The sequence below is a fragment of the Haliotis cracherodii genome, unplaced genomic scaffold (assembly GCF_022045235.1).
Source record: "Haliotis cracherodii isolate W230 unplaced genomic scaffold, xgHalCrac1.p SCAF_11, whole genome shotgun sequence".
NCBI lineage: Eukaryota > Metazoa > Mollusca > Gastropoda > Lepetellida > Haliotidae > Haliotis > Haliotis cracherodii.
This window is the reverse complement of record NW_027266266.1, coordinates 19,574,166-19,592,227: the sequence shown is the minus strand read 5'-3', so window position 1 is coordinate 19,592,227 and position 18,062 is coordinate 19,574,166. Positions and strand designations below refer to the sequence as shown.

General features: G+C 40.3%; 1 protein-coding gene across 1 annotated transcript; it reads left to right on the top strand.

Annotated features, from left to right (window-relative positions):
* The first annotated feature begins 6,365 nt into the window (after positions 1-6,365).
* On the top strand, positions 6,366-9,326 carry LOC139456304 (zinc finger protein ZFP2-like). Its single transcript, XM_071237930.1, has 2 exons — positions 6,366-6,434; positions 8,007-9,326. The coding sequence occupies exon 2, from the start codon at positions 8,106-8,108 to the stop codon at positions 9,093-9,095; it is 990 nt and encodes a 329-aa protein (XP_071094031.1). The 5' UTR covers positions 6,366-6,434; positions 8,007-8,105; the 3' UTR covers positions 9,096-9,326.
* Positions 9,327-18,062: the final 8,736 nt, after the last annotated feature.

The window sequence follows — 18,062 nt, the reverse complement described above, 5'->3', positions numbered from 1 at the left end:
AATGTCATGGATTAGCAGCACATCTCCCCTCAGAAACATGTTTAGTCATAAGCATGCTAAGTGTGACCCAGTTATGAAGAAACCTAATCATCTATTTTTCATCCTCTGGTAATTTGAGTTTTGCAAAATTGATGACATGACATGAAGAAGTAGATAGCCATGTTGTCTAACTTTATCACGTTTGATTGCACTGTTAACTATTTGTGTTATTTTTTCATTGTCATACTGATGCCCTTTTCAGATGGCATGGAGTAGTTGCCATGAAAACCAGTCCAGTTATCTTCATGTATTGTGGGTGAAAAAAAATAAAGTTGATGAATATTGTGACAATATTGTTTTGTGTAAAACATATGCACATGTGCATGCACTGCATTGGTATGCATTACCAGATATGAATATTCATATATATTCCACGTCGTGATATAACTGGAATACTGTTAAAAGCAGCGTTAAACCCAACTCACTCACTCATATATATTCCTCACAAAAGATAAGACAACCTCCATGGTTTAGTGGATAGAGTATCTGCCTGGAGAGCGGAAGGTCGGTGATTTGATCCCTGGCTGCGTCATACCTGAAGACTTTAAAGAATGGTATTTGTAGTTACCCTGTCTGACGCTCGGTATTCAGGGGATAAAACAAGGACTGGTTGGCTCATCAACCAAGTCAGCGAGCCTGACCACCCGATCTCGTACCGGTAAGTTGCCTCTTACGACAAGCACAGTAGCCTTTTATTGCAAGTATGGGTTTCTGAAGATCTATTCTACCCCGGATCTTCACGGGTGTTATTAAGTGGTGCGTCACAACTAGTGGTGCGTCACAACTGGAGATGAAACATCAGAGAGCAACTAATTGAATGAAGTCGTGCATCACAACTGCAGCTGAAATACTAGAGACCACATCATTACATGAAGTGGCGCCTCACAACCGGAGCTGAAACACATGAGGAAAAGTCATTATATGAAGAGGCGTGTCACAACCGGAGCTGAAACATAAGAGACAAACTCATTGTAACAGGAAGTGGCGCTTCTCAAATTGATCTGAAACATGGAAAGGCCAACTCATCAAAATAGGATTTTGCACGTCTGAACTGGATCTAAAACATTAAAAGACTAAATTATCGTCTTGTCTTGATTTTGTTTTCACAGCGATCCTTTGGTAGTGATACGCAAATCAAATCGTTATACACCTCTCATGCCTCTACAAAAGTTACTTGCCGGAATGGGTACACACCATATAGGTCCATAACTCCAAATCTTTGCACTGACTATTGTGCTAACTTAATGGTCAAACGGTCGGCCTTCATTTTAACCTGAAGCTTTTAGAGCTTTTTAATATCTATCAGTATATGTGCTCTAGAGATAGACTTCCAGACGACCTCAGCTGACACTACAACTGCCTTTCTACGGTAACTGGGGTATCATTGGGTGTGGACAGCACCCGCAACTCATTCTTACACTTCACCATGAATGCGGAAGGTTATACTTTCCCTACTACTCGGAACATTCGGACCAGCAAAATACACCCCTATATCTACTGACCACATTCTTCACAGAGAAAGTCCAGCATAGCATGGCTTTCTCAGAATGGAGCCCACATGACCACGGACAGTTGCAATGTGTAACCCATGTCCAGGCACCTTGGTCGTCTAGGTATAATGTACAATTGTTGAAGGACATGCTTAAATTCAGTCAAAGTCATCGTGACTATAGAAACTATATGGAGTTAAAGTCCCAACGAGTTTACACCATAATATTGAAAAAAGGATTATGTCTGGAAAAATAATCTGCTTCGTCTAAGTGATGCGTCTCAACTGGACATAAATCATAAAAAAACAGCTCATACTAGTAGGAAGTGGTGCGTCAAAACTCGAGCTGAAAAGGTAGAGATCAACTCACAATATGAAGTGGTTCGTCACAACTGCAGCTACATCACGAGAGGCCAACTCATTCTTTCATATGTAAAGGTGCGTCACAACTGGAGCTGAAACATTGGAGACCAACTCATTATATTGTTTAACGCCGCACTCAACAATATTCCAGCCATATGACGGCGGTCTGCCAATAATCGAGTCTGGACCAGGCAATCCAGTGATTGACATCATGACCATCGATCCAAACAATTAGGATACGATGACATTCATCAACCAAGTCAGCGATCCTGACCACCCGATCCCTTTAGTCGATTTCTGAATGACAAAATGATTTCAGGGTAGACTAACTTTGATTTGATTTGTTTTGTTTTGATGTTTTAAATAGTTTTCATTTTGTTTTGGGTTTTTTTACCGTGCATTATATAAATTATCAAATACTTCGATCAGTGACATACGTATTTAGTAATAATTACTTTGTTATGCATCCTTAGTAAGAAAGATAATTTGTAAAAGAAAAATCTTGTCTAAGAGCAAAATGAATACGTTCTTGTGGTTCTTTATTCACAATTTTATATTGTGGTATGTTCCCTCCAAGCTGTAGTTTAGCTAGGCCAAAAGAAATAGGAAAGAAATAATAACTGAAAACCATTAATATTAAAGATTGTGTTCAATACTTAGAATATATGACAAATAATTCCATTACTTTCATTCACCAACGGTCATTATCTATTTAAAACATTTCCATTTGTAGAATGGGATGAATGGAAAACTGTACTGGAAATAAACTATCTCGAATGTCTTTGAATGTGCATGTATACATACCTAGGTGTAAAGTACACTTCTGAAGTCGTATTTATAATACAAAATAAAAGAAAAGGTTTATTTCAAGGACAGACCATACAAGTATATTTTGAGCAAAGGTCTAAGTGAGGCAGCCAAATTCGAAATACATGCTGAGACGAGGATGGTGCCTGGCCGTATGGCAAGCCGTTTTCACATTTATTACGGATTAAATGATATCTTGCCAGGCACCATGAGACTCTACAGCGTTGTGAGACCGAGCGGGTCGCGGGGTAGCTGCGCCAAAATTGCCTTGTGCGCTGAATGCAGTGGGCTATTGTCAAATTGAGCAGAAGTGCTGTGAGTAAGCTAGGAACAACGCGCTAAACGAATTGTGTTGATTGCTACCTAAATGCGAGCCGCGAACTGTGATAAAACAGCTAACGCGCGCTGTACCTCATTATTTGAAGTAGGGTGCGTACTGGTTGATTGAACCGGTGGTACGTTTGATACAAGTAAGTCTGGATTAATATTTATTGTTGCATCTACACCTGCTCCTAGCGACAATAACACCATTTAGCTAAATATTCTTATTTATATGAAGTGGCACGTCACAACTGGGGCTGAAACATTAGAGACCACGGTCAAGATTTTCGAAGCGATCTTAGATAAGATTAATCTTAACAACTTACGTTCAAAGATAAGATATCTCAAGTTTAAGATCAGATACATTTTCGAAACTATCTTAAATATGTCGCAGATCGTATAAAGCTACGATCCCTATCAGAGCACTCATTTGTGTTAGAGATTGAAAAAGCCTGGTGTTTTCCAGTGATGTCACGGTATGACAATACAACAACATGGAGAAGTGACACGGAATTCATAATCACTATGGCAGGACACACCTTTTAACACGCAACTTTTTGAGTGACAGTCCGTTCAATGCTACATATGTCCAACATGTACGCGTTTTGTTCTTATGATAAATGATACCATGACTACCGAACACAAATAGCATTCGTGTGCCATGCAAAGTGAGTGATTGAGTATGGTTTTACGACGCTTTTAGCAACATTCCAGCAATATCGGGGTGGTCGGGTAGCCTAGTGGTTAAAGCCTTCGCTCGTCACGCCGAAGACCCGGCACAATGTGTGAAGCCCATTTCTGGTGTCCCCCCGCCGTGATATTGCTGAAATATTGCTAAAAGCGGCGTAAAACCATACTCACTCACTCCAGCAATATCACTGCTAAAGTAATGCGTCTTAGCTGGAGCTAAAAATGATACACTCATCTTAATAAAAAAAATGGGGCGCCTCATTTGACACTGACACATTAAAAGACCAATTCATTTCAATAACCATTAAACTGAAAACGATAATGTCTGTATCTGCATCGTATAGGAGATCTAGACGGATCTCAACTTGAGCTAAAACATTAAAACTATAACTCATTTTAATAGGAGGTGACGCGTCTTAAATGGAACTCGTTATTGTAGGAAGTGGGATGTCACAACTGAAACTAAAACATACGAGCCGAACAGATCATAATAGAGTTTCACGCATCTGACCTGGGACCAAAACATTAAAAGACGCACTTATTATGATTCATTCATTCACATTATTTCATGGTATAATCGGCCGTAGCTAGAACTATCAACGACAGTGCTTGCATCCCGTCATCAACATCAGCACAACGTCAGACTCGCCAACAGCTTTCAACCTCCACCACTAAAGTCTCCATCTAAAGCCTCCGACCCAACCACAATCCAACAAAGTCCTGACCCCATTCTTCTTCAAATAAATAAAGGAGACAATACCCTTACCACATTCAAAAGAAATCTCTGCTAAAAGCAGAGTCGATTGTACGATTCCGACCATGAATCACACGAGAACAGTAATGTTACCAGGTGTTCGCGAAAAGGTGAGCGTATCCTGCACCACCGGTGGCACTCGTCACAAACACATGAAAGGCCAGTTCATTGTTCACCTGAAGCAACATGGGAATATACCCCATGCAGCCACCACACCCGCCGCCATTGCTGGCGCCGGTCGACCCCCGACGTTCATTCAGTTGGGACCACACTCTATGAAGGTTCATTCGTCAATGAACTCACACAAAGTGAAAGTCCATTCTTAGGTAATCCCTAAAGAAAGCCCCGAGGGCAAATACTTATATTATCTGACCTATTATCTACCCCCGCCAACTCTAAAACTCTTAAACTTAGCAAGAACATTAATATATGATAGCATCTAATTTCAAAATTTCAAAATTTATATCCCAAATTTTAAATCTATTTGGGCATAAATCTCTTCACACTAAAAGTATTATTAAATGGCATATTTTTTTCTAATTCAACCCATTTAGACAAAATAAGTTCAAGAATTCACATATCCATTGCAAATCTAAACTCTGCAACTAAACACCACTGTGATCAATGTACAAACTGCAAAACAACCGATGACCTTGACAACTGATCTTAAAATCACGATCAGTAACAAAACTCTGTTCGAGCTCTATACATCAACATATAAAAGCAAGCTTTACTCTTCAGGCAATTTAATGCATCGAAAGTATTCTCAGCAATTTACAATTTCATTATAAATATTTAAGATTAATCTTTGGCCAAACAAAATTCCAAACAATCCAATTGCCATATGTATTGAGTCTAAATTCGGTTTTTTAAATCTTTGTATGCAGGGGTTTAGCAAAGTCTCACCTTGTGAAGATTTGTTGATAAAAATTCCGAACTCTAAACAGCTTGTTGAAATTAATTTAACATGCATCGTTGCATTTCATAAAGTAAGCGTCGTCTGCTTCGACTGACAGACTCCCGATTGCGCGCAGGAAAAACTCGTGCAACGGAAGTGTTTCCCGATTGGCTAAACTCGTAACCATGACATCACGTGACTATTCTGGTGAACACCTGAATGAAATATACAACACTTCTAACCTGATTTGACATTTGTTTATACAAATTATCTTAACCGACAGAGCCATTGGCGGTGGGATTTGTCTAGCGAGGTGAAAGCGTTGACTTGTCACACCAATTCACCACATGGGTACACCATGTAGAGCCGATTTTGAAGCCCCTCTCCGCAATATGGCCTGGATTTTGTTCCAAATTTCGCAAATGATTTTGTAAAAATACATGGTAATTTTTAGCAGTATTCATCATAATAGAATGGAGATGTAATAGAGTGAATGGTCGACCATGAGTTGCCTAGCGCCTAAACATATTAATGCATTTTAATCATAATGATGATTATAGGGGAGGGGGAGCGTTTGGTCCTCACTCCGAATGTCCGGGTTCGATTCCCCAAATGGGTATAAGCCGTGAATGTGCCGTAAAAGGCGACTATGCTTGTCGTAAGAGGCGAGCGACTAACAGGGTCGGGTGGTTTGCGCATGTCATCGATCCCAATTGCGTTTATCGATGCTCATGATTTTAGTCACTGGATTGTCTGGTCCAGACTCGATTACTTACAGGCCGCGGTCATATAGCTGTAATATTGCTGAGATCGGCGTTAAACAACAAAAAACAAAAAAAACTATAAAGAAGTGAAAACCGAACTTGTATATTCTCAAGCAGCGATTGACTGATGTATACCAAGTTCACGAGGCATGTAGAGTGACTTCCCTTTGATAAGGATACCGCCAAGCTCCTTCCCAGCGCGTGACACAGCTCCGCGAACGGGCTATCGCTGTGAGGAGCGTGAGGATGAAGATCAACAACAAGACTTGACTCTTGAATAACGTGTTTCCATCTTCAGACGTAGACATGGTAACTGAAAATTTATTTATACATTTTTATGAACGGATGAACGCAATTGCGAATGTTGGTTCATGATTCACGTGTAAATAATGCTGATGTTCGGTCTTCTGTTTTCGTGATATATAGGCCTATTGATACCACCACAGGGCTTGTAAGGTAAAGAAATACCACCAATATAGGCCTACCAGTGGTCACTACCGGTGTCAGAGTACAATACAAGAAAACTGTTACTTCAACACAGCGGCAAACCCTTTGTTCATCATATTAAATCTGCAATAAAATAATTTCCCCAAAATATTTAATGAACACTGACATGTTTAAAACATTATGAAAATTTCTTTCCAGTTTCACATCAAAACCATTTTTTCACTACTATGCGATAACATCCTATACATACTGAATGTGCGTTCGATTATGAAAATTTGTCAACCGAATTTACCACAAATATTTCTGGCAACCAGTCAACTTATGTCAACCAGAGTTAACCTTTGTTAATCTGGGATAACTGAGATGAACCGCATAAAATGCCACCATAGATATAATAATGATTGCCAGGAACTGTAGAAACACAGCAGCCATTGCTATAAGCAGAGGGCGGTCAGGTAGCCTAGTGTTTAAAGCGTTCGCTCGTCACGTCGAAGACCCGGGTTCAATTCCCAACATGGGCACAGTGTGTGAAACCCATTTCTGGTGTCCCCCACCGTGATATTGCTGGAATATTGCAAAAAGCAGCGTAAAACCATACTCACTCACTCACTCACTCACTATAACCAGAGCTCCAGATAAACCTTTGGTGTGGGTATTTTTCCCATGCATTTTAAAATCATTGGGTATCAGTAATTCTATCTGGGTTTTCAAATTTCTGTTACCCACCAGTTTTCACACATGTGGGTATCTAATTTAAATATTTAAAAACACTATTCATCTAGTCACTGCAAACTGGTGTCGTGTGGGTTCGAGAGCTTTATAGGACTCAAAAATACCACAATGCTTCCACAAGAAAGTGTTATGGCAAATAATTATGATGTAAATGTCATCGTGGCAAGGTTGACGGAATGCCTGTTTATAATTTCAAAATAAGTTGCTGATTTGCTAATTGAATACGCAGGGTTACTTCACAATATTTTGTTGATATGCACATGTTTTATTTTTGTAGCGTATCTGTAATGTTCGTTGCGTATTTGATACGCTTGGATTTTATTTTACTGCGTATTTCTGCATTTCTGATGCGTATTTTACGCAGATACGCAGCATATCTGGAGCTCTGTATAACACACTACTATAAGAGTTAAAAAGGGTTCTATTTCTTGACAAAGCTCAAATTGTATCTATTCTATTGAATGCATGCAAAACGACAAGAACTGGAGCAAACCATCTGACTTGTGATTTTGAAAGAGAGCTACATCATCCCTAGAACCAAGGAGTAGTTGATAAGTAGAAGTGACCATAGGTAGAAGGGTAAAGTACCCGGAACCTAAGGTTACAGTTGCCTCTTACAACGAGCATGGGTTGTTGAAGGCCAGTTCTTCCTGCGAAAATAACTATAACCATATATAAACTGATTTTGTGTTTGCATTGCAGTTGTAACCTCTTTTCATGTATGGTGCTGATCCACGTGAAGAAGATGTATGAAGAAAAAACGTCAGATCTTTGAAGGTCAAAGCTGTCTGAATCTTTGTCATGGAAATAAAAAGTCAAACACAGATAAGTGACACTAACATCGACAAAAACACTGGATGTGAGAGCGAACTTCTCGAAACAAGTCATCCCCATAAACATGTGGAGGATGGGAATGGAGTTAAGTTGTATGAGTGTAGTGAGTGTGGAAAAGCATTCAACAGAACAGGAAACCTGAAGACTCACATGATGTATCACACTGGAGACAAGCCGTATGAGTGTGTTGAGTGTGGGAAAGCATTTACTCAATCGAGTAACTTGCAGAAACATATGCGACTTCACAGTGGAGTCAAGCCTCATCAGTGTATCGAGTGTGGGAAAGCGTTTACACAGTTAGGTCACCTGCAGACACACATGAAGTGTCACAGTGGGATCAAGCCTTTTGAGTGTGGTGAATGTGGGAAAACATTCACACGATTAGGGAATCTTCAGACACACATGAGGTGTCACAGTGGAGTCAAGCCTTATGAATGTAGTGAGTGTGGGAAAGCGTTTACTATATCAAGTAACCTGACCATACACATGAAGCGCCACAATGGCATCAAGCCGTTTGAGTGCAGTGAGTGTGGGAAAGCATTCACAACTTGTAATCAGCTTGAGCGACACATGCGGTTTCACAGTGGAGTCAAGCCGTACCAGTGTGGGGAGTGTGGGAAAACATTTGCAGAATCGGGGAACTTGAAGACCCACATGAGAAGTCACAGTGGAGAGAAGCCTTATAAATGTACAGTGTGTGGCAAAGAGTTAGCTCGATCAGGAAGTCTGAACGAACACATGAAGTCTCACAGTGGTGTGAGACCTTACGTGTGTCGTGAGTGTGGGAAAGCATTTACAACTGCAGGTAACTTGAAGACACACATGAGGTTTCACAATAGAGTCAGAAAGGTCAAGTCTTATGACTGCAGTGTCTGTGGTATAGAGTTTAGAAATTCAGGTTTCCTCCAGAGACACAAAAGGTGTCACAGCAGAGCATCTCCCAAGGACACTGTTTAAATTAAATGTCTAAATGTCATGCATTTTAGAACCAACAAAATATGTATATCATTTTTATCGAAGGCTTGACCATATATTGTACAGGTGGAGCATTCATCACATTTTGTCAGACTAAAGAGTGAGTGAGTTTGGTTAAACGCTGCATTTAACAGTATTCCAGTTACATCACGGCGTTTCAGCTTAATGTGGGAGAAAAGCCCGAAGTGATGCATGTCTCAGACATTTACCACTTCTGTGAAACCCACGAGCACGGATATGGTGCTGACAAACCTAGAAACATAATCGGGGTGAACCGGGATTCAAACCCACAATCATAGGTTTCTGACATGCCCAAGAGACATGGCACCTTAGACAACTGGGGCACCTGTGCCCCCTCTGACTAAAGAGTAATCCTATGTTTGTAAAAAGGATTAATGTATAAACTTTTGCAGCTTGCAGATTAAGAGGTGCTTCTCAAGTAATATTTTTGTGCAAATTTCGATTCTACCTATAATCTGTGATCGGGAAACCTCTGGGTAATGTATGAGTGTGTTATCACGTTTGGGTGATTTTACACATTAATCACATTCATTGAGATGACACTCAGTGTATGAATTAGTTGCCAAAGTTTACCAGTCAGAAGGGATTGTTTACAACAACAAAAACACCCGGACATCTTAGGCACTGCAATTTGCTGTGCAGAGTTCCTTCCCTTGCGCATGCCAGAATACTATGATTGTGGGTTCAAATTTCAGTTCATCCTGATAATGTTGCTGGGTTTGTCAGCACCATACCTATGGTTGTGGGTTTCACAAAAGTGGAAATCGTCTGAGACATGCACCAATCTTCAGCGAGTCCTCCCACATTAATACTGTTCCATTAACCCAACTCACTCACTTGCGAGAAAAAAGTTGTTTTTTATCCCAATAAAGTATTGTTGCCAACCCCTTCTCTATCAGCCAAAAATTTGATTGACAAGACATGCTTTTGTGAACAGTTTAAGCTTTTGCCTAGACACTTTTTGCCTTGAACTCAAACCCACAGGCTTTCTGTGTAAATCTTGTGGTGCTTGCAACAAAATTGTATAAAACGTATTGGCTGGACATGTAAATCATGCTTAACGTGCATTAGTTGTAAAACAAGAGTTCTTATCTTAATACTGTTGCTGAATGCATTTGCACCATTTTGCCTTGTTATGAGATGCTATTAAAAAAATCAAAGAAATGTGTATATAATTATTTTCAACGGTTTAGCTTATAAGAAAAAATAATGTCAATGGAAAGTCATTAAAAAGTCAGTCATCTTATGCGCCGCGATTCGCTGTGCAGAGTTGCGTCCTTTGGGCATTCCAGAAACCTATGATTGTGGGTTCGAATCCTGATTCGCCCCAATTATCTTTCGAGGTTTGTCAGCATCATACCCGTGCTCGTGGGTTTCACCGAAGTGGTAAAGGTCTGAGGCCTGCATTACTTTGGGCTTTCCTCCCACATTAAGCTGACACGCCATGATAGAACTGGAATACTGTTAAAAGCAGTGTTAAACCCAACCCACTCACTAACCTATTGGAAAGTCACACATGGAATAATATGATGTTAGTCTAGTATTTGATGACAATTTGTTTGTTTTGTCAGCAATAGTGACACTGTAATTGACTTTTATTCTAAGTTGGAAGACATCGGTCATAACATCCTATTGTGTTTTGCGTTGGACTCATTCTTTCCAAAGGTGATACTTGCAAATATACTGAACTGAAAAACTTAGGGTTTATGAATATTTTGGGGAATGTTTTTTGGTAGTGAAGACTTTAGCACAAAATTTCATAAAAATATCCCCCAAAACATCATAATACCTAATTGTTTGTGTTTAGTATACATGTAAATGGTGAAGCTTCAATGTTTTGCCTGAATTAGGAAAATGCTGTCGCACTTTATTGCACTTTAAGAATAGATTTACAGACTTATAAATGTACCCGTTCCAATCTTACAGTTTAACATTATCCCCTAATTCCACACCTGTAATCAATAGTAGATATAACAAGGAATGAAATAATTGACAATTTGTTTCTGCAGAAAAAAATACTTTACTAATATACTGAACTGCAAAAGAAACATCACCATGGATAGATATATAAGAAGCCTTATTTGTCTAAACACTGTAAATATACTTTGAGACATATTAAAAAGATGAAACTTGGCAAAACTGATCAAGGTTGAAATTAAAATGTGAAATGTTCTTTAAGTGAAACACCACACTAATCTCTGAGAAAATGGCATCACGAGTCAATATCTGGTGTGTCCTCATGTACATTGATGACTGCCGTGCAACTTCGATACATGGAATGGATGAGGCGGTTGAATGGGTCCTCGGTATAGCCTGTGACAGTGGAGGTGTCTGCTCGTCAATCGTCGACGCACGGTGTCCGCACTAATGTGTCGCTGGTGTGTCCCCATGTTCTGTAGAGCAAATTCTGCAGCAGTAACAAAGCGACATTAAAGATGCTGTCGCACAATTTGACGATCCTGTCGTCGGGTGGTGACCCTTGGTCTTCAACTACGAGGTCGGTCATCTGTAGTGTTGGTGGTCTGGTACCGTTGCTGGGGCCTGTATATGGTCCTTACGTGGACTAGAAATGCATTGCCTACTTGCCGGGCGGTTTGTCCAGCTTGCAATCGTCCAAGGGCATGGTGTCGCTGATTTCTTGTCAATCTTAGCATGTTTTAGCCAATGAATGTCATCCGATCTGGGTGGATTTTTATAGGGCAAGAAATGGGGGAGCGCATGTGCATTTCAATTTGCACGGAACTCGTTTGGGCGATCGGTTTTATTGTCATCTGCTTTGTTTTTTTATCATCAAATTTCATTTTTCCGGAAAAGGTAATGTAAAATTTTTAGAAAGTTGGACAAAAAGTACCCAGATATTTAAATGACAACTTTTAATTTCTTTTGCGGTTCAGTTTATAATGCAGTAAAACTGTCACAGCTTTTTCACCTTTACCAACCAAAGGTTGCTGGGCAATGCTAAAGTTTCCAGTATGGGTAATTACATTTCCTAAATAATTAGAATTATCCACAACCTCATGTTCCTTACCATGAAAAGACCAATATTCATCTGCATTTTAACCGACCCTTCTTACAAAAGAAACCAAACCAATTACCTTTGTTTTTGCTCTATTTACCACCAGGCACAACCCATTGTTGTAGCAAAATAGACTGTCCGGGGATATCTGTAGTCATCGTGACCTTTCAGATCTCAAAATCAAAGCATCCACAAACAATATGAGGAATCAATCTATATCCATATACTTTCCTGCAGCTTCAGACAACTAACGGGAAAGCATTTGACCCGTGATGATCCATGAAGATCCGGGGTAGAAACCCATTAAGCAATCCATGCTTGCCGTAACAGGCAACTATGCTTGTCGTAAATTGCGATTAATGGGATCGGGTGGTCAGGCTCGCTACCTTGGTTGAAGCACGTCATCAATCCCAATTACGTGGATCGATGCTCATGATATCAATCACTGGATTGTCTGGTCCAGACTCGATTATTTACTGACCGCCGTCATATAGCTGGAATATTACTGAGTGCGGCATAAAACAACAAACCAACCAAAATCCTGCAGCTTAAGCTGTCGAATCTGTGACCACACAAAACTGGTTCATTATGGCTCGCTCATTGCAGGTGCGTACAGGAGCATTTCCAATAACAGTTGTGTTAGCTATCCACGCTAAGTATTCACAAAAGCCACACCACAGAAGTTTGCTTTGAGACATACGTAGATGTTTTTTTTCAAACACTATCTTTGCGAATTCCTATCTGACGTGACGCCTGTCTGCACAAAGCTTTCGTGATATGTACTTGCCTCATAAGCCATTTTGCTCCTGCCAGTTCGACTTTCAACACTAGTCACTCACCCACTCATGAGCCAAGGGTGCTCCTACTCTCAGTCGTCTCGGTAAAAGGCGACTGTACTTTTCGTAAGAGCCGATCGCGACTAACGGGATCAGGGGGTCAGGCTCGCTGACTTGGTTGATGCATGTCATCGTATCCCAATTACATCGAGCAATGCTCATGATGTCAATCACTGGATTGTCTGGTCCACACTCGATTATTTACAGCGTTAAACAACAAACAACAATAGTTGTCTCGCTAGTGCAGCTTTAATTAGCCGCGTAATCACCAGTTACCAATTTGTGCTGAACACAAGTCAAACCAGTCTAGATTATAGTCCACATTAAGTACAGTTTGAATCAAAGAAGAAAAAAAGCCATCCACATTTCAATACGTTCAAAGTTGGGTGTTGGTGCCCAATTAGCACGACGGTCTGTCATCATGCAAATAGAAAGCCACCCGTTCGGATAGTGAGTGAGTGAGTGAGTTGGGTTTAACGCCGCTTTTAACAGTATTCCAGTTATATCACGGCGTGTCAGCTTAAATTTGGAGGAAAGCCCGAAGTGATGCAGGTCTCAGACGTTTACCACTTCGGTGAAACCCAGGAGCACGGGTATGGTGCTGACAAACCAAGAAACAATTGGAGAGAACCAGGATTCGAACCCACAATCATAGGTTTCTGGCGTGCCCAAGGGAATCGCGGCGCCTTAGACGACTGGGCAATCCGTGCACCCCGTTTGGATTGTGTCACCAACCGAATAACGTACACACAACGGACACCAGTCAAGTAATACGGCCCACTGATTTGGTAAAAATGGCTGGCCACTGATAAGTTTTTAATATTCAACACGCTGAATTGACTCTTTTGCCTCCCCACACACACTTGCACTTTATTTGGCATGTACATCTTACAGATGTGACGATTTTTTTATTATGTCAGACAAAAAGATATCATCAATATTCATGTCTACTTATACTACATGTACCTATTTATATGTATATTCATTCAACATATCATAAATCACCCGTTGACGGTGGAGATATGGCAGCGTTGCGTTACCAAAAACGCAAACGAGATAGAGTCAAGATACTGGTCGCGTGATGGGCTTCAGCAAGCAACAGTCCCAGTTGTGAGCAATATTCCGGCAATATCACGGCGGGGGACACCAGAAATGGGCTTCACACATTGTACCCATGTCGGGAACCGAACCCGGGTCTTCGACGTTACGAGCGAACGCTTTAACCACAAGGCTACCCGACCGCCACCTACAGCTGTGACCATCAGCAGTGACACAAGCAAGTCCGAGGACAAGGGCTGTGACATGAGCGAGTAATATTGCGATTAAAATTATCACGAGATATGCTTCCATTCCCTGTACCGTTGCACTAACTATGAGCCTGATTTTTTTTATCGAGAAAACCCTTTATTCTTTGTTTTCAAACAATCTGAAGCATAATTATTTTTGTTCTAAATTTTTCGGGGCCTTTTTTCAATCCCAGCCCACGAGTTTGACTTTACTCCTAAGCCAGCTCAAACCGTAATGTATAGACTGGTTCTCGTTCGTTCCTTGTCTTTCAATATTACCTATGAATCAGTATACAGAATATGCCACTATAAATGGACATTATTTTTGTTCCACAAGCAGATTTACATTGTATCCTTCAAAGAATAATATCCCGTTCACATGCGCCTCTATACATGTGTGTGTGTGTGTGTGTGTGTGTGTGTGTGTATAAGTGTGTAGAAATACACACGTGAGTATACTTGTCACGTGAACGCGTTTACCCGTGTGTGTATTTACTCCAGGAGCAAATTTGCATCATGTCTGGAGCAGGTTCAAATGTACATGTAAATTTGAAATGTGTGTATATGTTGCTATGTGAACGTTTATGTCAACGTAAGAGGATGATCTAATTAATATCTGTCCTTTTGCCAAAACCAAACAAATTGTCAACAGTTGCCAACTTTTATGCGCATATACAGAGTTGAACGGACGGTGTTTTTGTTTGGTTTCAAGGAGTCAAAACTTTGTGTACAAATTGAATCAAACACATGTTGCTTCACGCGAAATTTTTCGGTGTAGCAACTCTCTTCTCATTCAACTTTGATTGGAAAACAACCTGTTTTGTGAACCGACTGACGAATATGTGTGCCTTACACAATTAACATACTTTATTTAGACGCCTAAGATGCTTTTCATGCGAACGCATAGTAGATTTACGTATACGCACTTATGTATATTTACACATGTGTATAATTACTTACGTTATTAAATGTTGTGCATGTGAACGGGGTATGAGTCAGTTCGAATAAAATCAAATCGCATTTGCTTCGCAGATTTACCATTTAAAAAGAGTAGCGATGTATGTATTTTTTTCTAGCTGTATGTTATTTTTTATAATTAATACAAGAACACAATTATATAGAATACATTTTTTTATTTAGTATCGTTCTGTTTCCGGACGCCCCCGGGCGTTATTTAGTCCGGCAACCAACAACCTGTTTGGCATTCGTCACCACTCGCCCCTTTCCGTAACCTGCAAGAAGACTCGTTCCCCTATCGATGAATGTTATGTGCGAAAATACGACAAACCAATCAGAATCCGCGTATGGTTTCAAGTTCTTCGTCAAAGAATCCCTCAGAAATAATTTTTGATTTTACATACGTCTTGTATCTAAAAATATATCCAACACACAGTTAAATGTGTTCAATCATACTGTATAATTCCGCATGTCCCGATGTGCTTTATATTGCTTCTGAAATATATATAATATATGGGGAAATATATGTGAACCATTACGCAACGAGTTGACAGTTGTTTTAGGTATGCCCGTTTGCGCTAAGACGGAACCCGGTCACAAAAATGGCCACGAGGGGGGCACGAGTCGCTATTCGGCTTGTCCCGGAATAACACGAGTTGGTCACGAATGCCTGTTTGGCATATAGAGTAACTTCCCTTTTGACAGAAGCTCCTGCGCAGCGCGTGACACCTTCGTTACCTTCTATCATGGCACGGGTTTCCAGTGATGCACGAACTCTCGACAAAACTTCATCTTTCAAATAATGTCATTGTGTTTGGTTTGACGTTTTCGTCTTCAAACTTGGGGACAATGGTAACTGTAAGTATCGGTGTTTTGAAAGATGTATGTAATACAACAAGCATATAATATACTCATATTCCCCGCCATGGGTACTTTCGTATTCACGTGCAGAAAAAAAGTTTGTTAGCTCATCTGAATAGGGTCGATGTGAGCCATGATTTGTTATCAAATGACTGATAGTTGGGGTGTATGAAACCAAGAATTATTCCCCATACAAAAAGTTCCAAAGGAATATTTACCAAACAGAAAAAGTTACAGAGAAACACGTACCACCCCAAAATGCACTAAATATTTCATGAAAAACGGAAAAATGAAAAATATCAAATGACCTGATTAGCTAAAGCCACCAATTCATCCCCAGGTCTGTACATATTCAAGGTTTTGTGGAAAATAAGTAATAGTTTACAATAGGGCAGGGACGAGTTACTACCCAGGTACTGACCCCCCACCCACCCCATTACCCCACTAGACCGGCAGCCCAGAGCACTTTGGTCAAACGAACAAGGTACCAATATCCGAACACAGGAACATTTACTGTGTAACCCAACATATTCATATATGGATGTCTGCCGGGGAGCCCCTGCTGCGTGTGGCCCCTGGCCCCTCAAAAGAAGGGGCCATTCAAGGGCTGGATCAAACATTGGAGGTACCACATGAAAGTAAGTGTAAATGAACTGGTACATCTCACAGAGTACAGAATGGGCCACGCCAGACAAATCTTCCTCTGCAAAAGGCCTGCCAGACACCCCCAAAGAGGGTCCCCAAATTTGGGCTGGGTTAAACAATGGAGGTACCACATGAAATCAACATAAAATGAACTATTTCACTCTACTAAGAATAAAAAACCCATTGCCAGACAAATCGTCTGCTGCAAAAGGCCCGCCAGACACCCCCAAATGTTGACCCTTAATGCACTCAGTGAACACTCTGGTAAAATTTGACTAGAGTATACATTCAAAGTACCAGATGGAAGTAAGTTTAGATGAACAGGTACATGTTACTGACTACAACACGGCCCATACCTGACAAATTTTCCTCTGCATAAGGTCCGCCAGACCCCCCAGAGAGGGTCCCAAAATTTCGGCTGGGTTAAACATTGGAGGAACCACATGAAACCAACATAAAATGAACAATTGCACTCTACTTATTGCACAATACCCATTGCCAGACAAATCATCTTCTGCATAAGGCCCGCCAGACACCCACAAAAAGTTGACCCTTCAGGTATACACGGGTAAAATTGGTGTGGAATATATATCGATTGTACCACATTAAGGTACGTTTGAATGAACAGGTTCATATCACAGAGTACAGAATGGGCCACACCAGACAAATCTTCCTCTGCATAAGGCTTAAACATTGGAGGTATCACATGGAACCAACATAAAATGAACTATTACACTCTACTTATTACAAAATACCCATTGCCAGACAAATCCTCTTCTGCATAAAGACCGCTAGACACACCCTCACCCCACCCCACACAGTTGACCCTCTGTAATCCCAGTGTGCATAATGAAACATTGAACATCAGCTCTGAGAGTCAACAGATGGTCAAATTTATGTTTTGTTCTTAAAGATGGAAGAATTTTATTGAGATTAAAATCACGTATTTATAAAATCAGGTCTTTGAATACTAGTATTGATATCATAGATTAGGCCTATCGTTGAAATGTAATGAAAATGGCATGAATCTGAATCTTGTGAATATATATTTGATCAGCTATGAAGTCCTTAAAGCTACAGCCTGATAGCTTGGCTATGGATTCCTACAAGCCAGATAGGCATATGATGCTATGTGCCATGATTTTTATATACTGAACAACAAAAGTTCCTGTGACATTGAATAAGATTTAATGCAAAGTTATGTTTTTACCAAATCTGAAACAATTTCGGCTTGCAACAGATAAAAGACTCCTGTAAGTGTTCAAATGGTTTTAATTTGTCATACTGACTTCGGAAAATGCGTGATTTCATTAAAAAAAACATGAAC

Coding starts and splice junctions, on each gene's coding strand:
- LOC139456304 (XM_071237930.1), top strand. CDS start 8,106: ATGGAAATAAAAAGTCAAACACAGATAAGTGACACTAACATCGACAAA.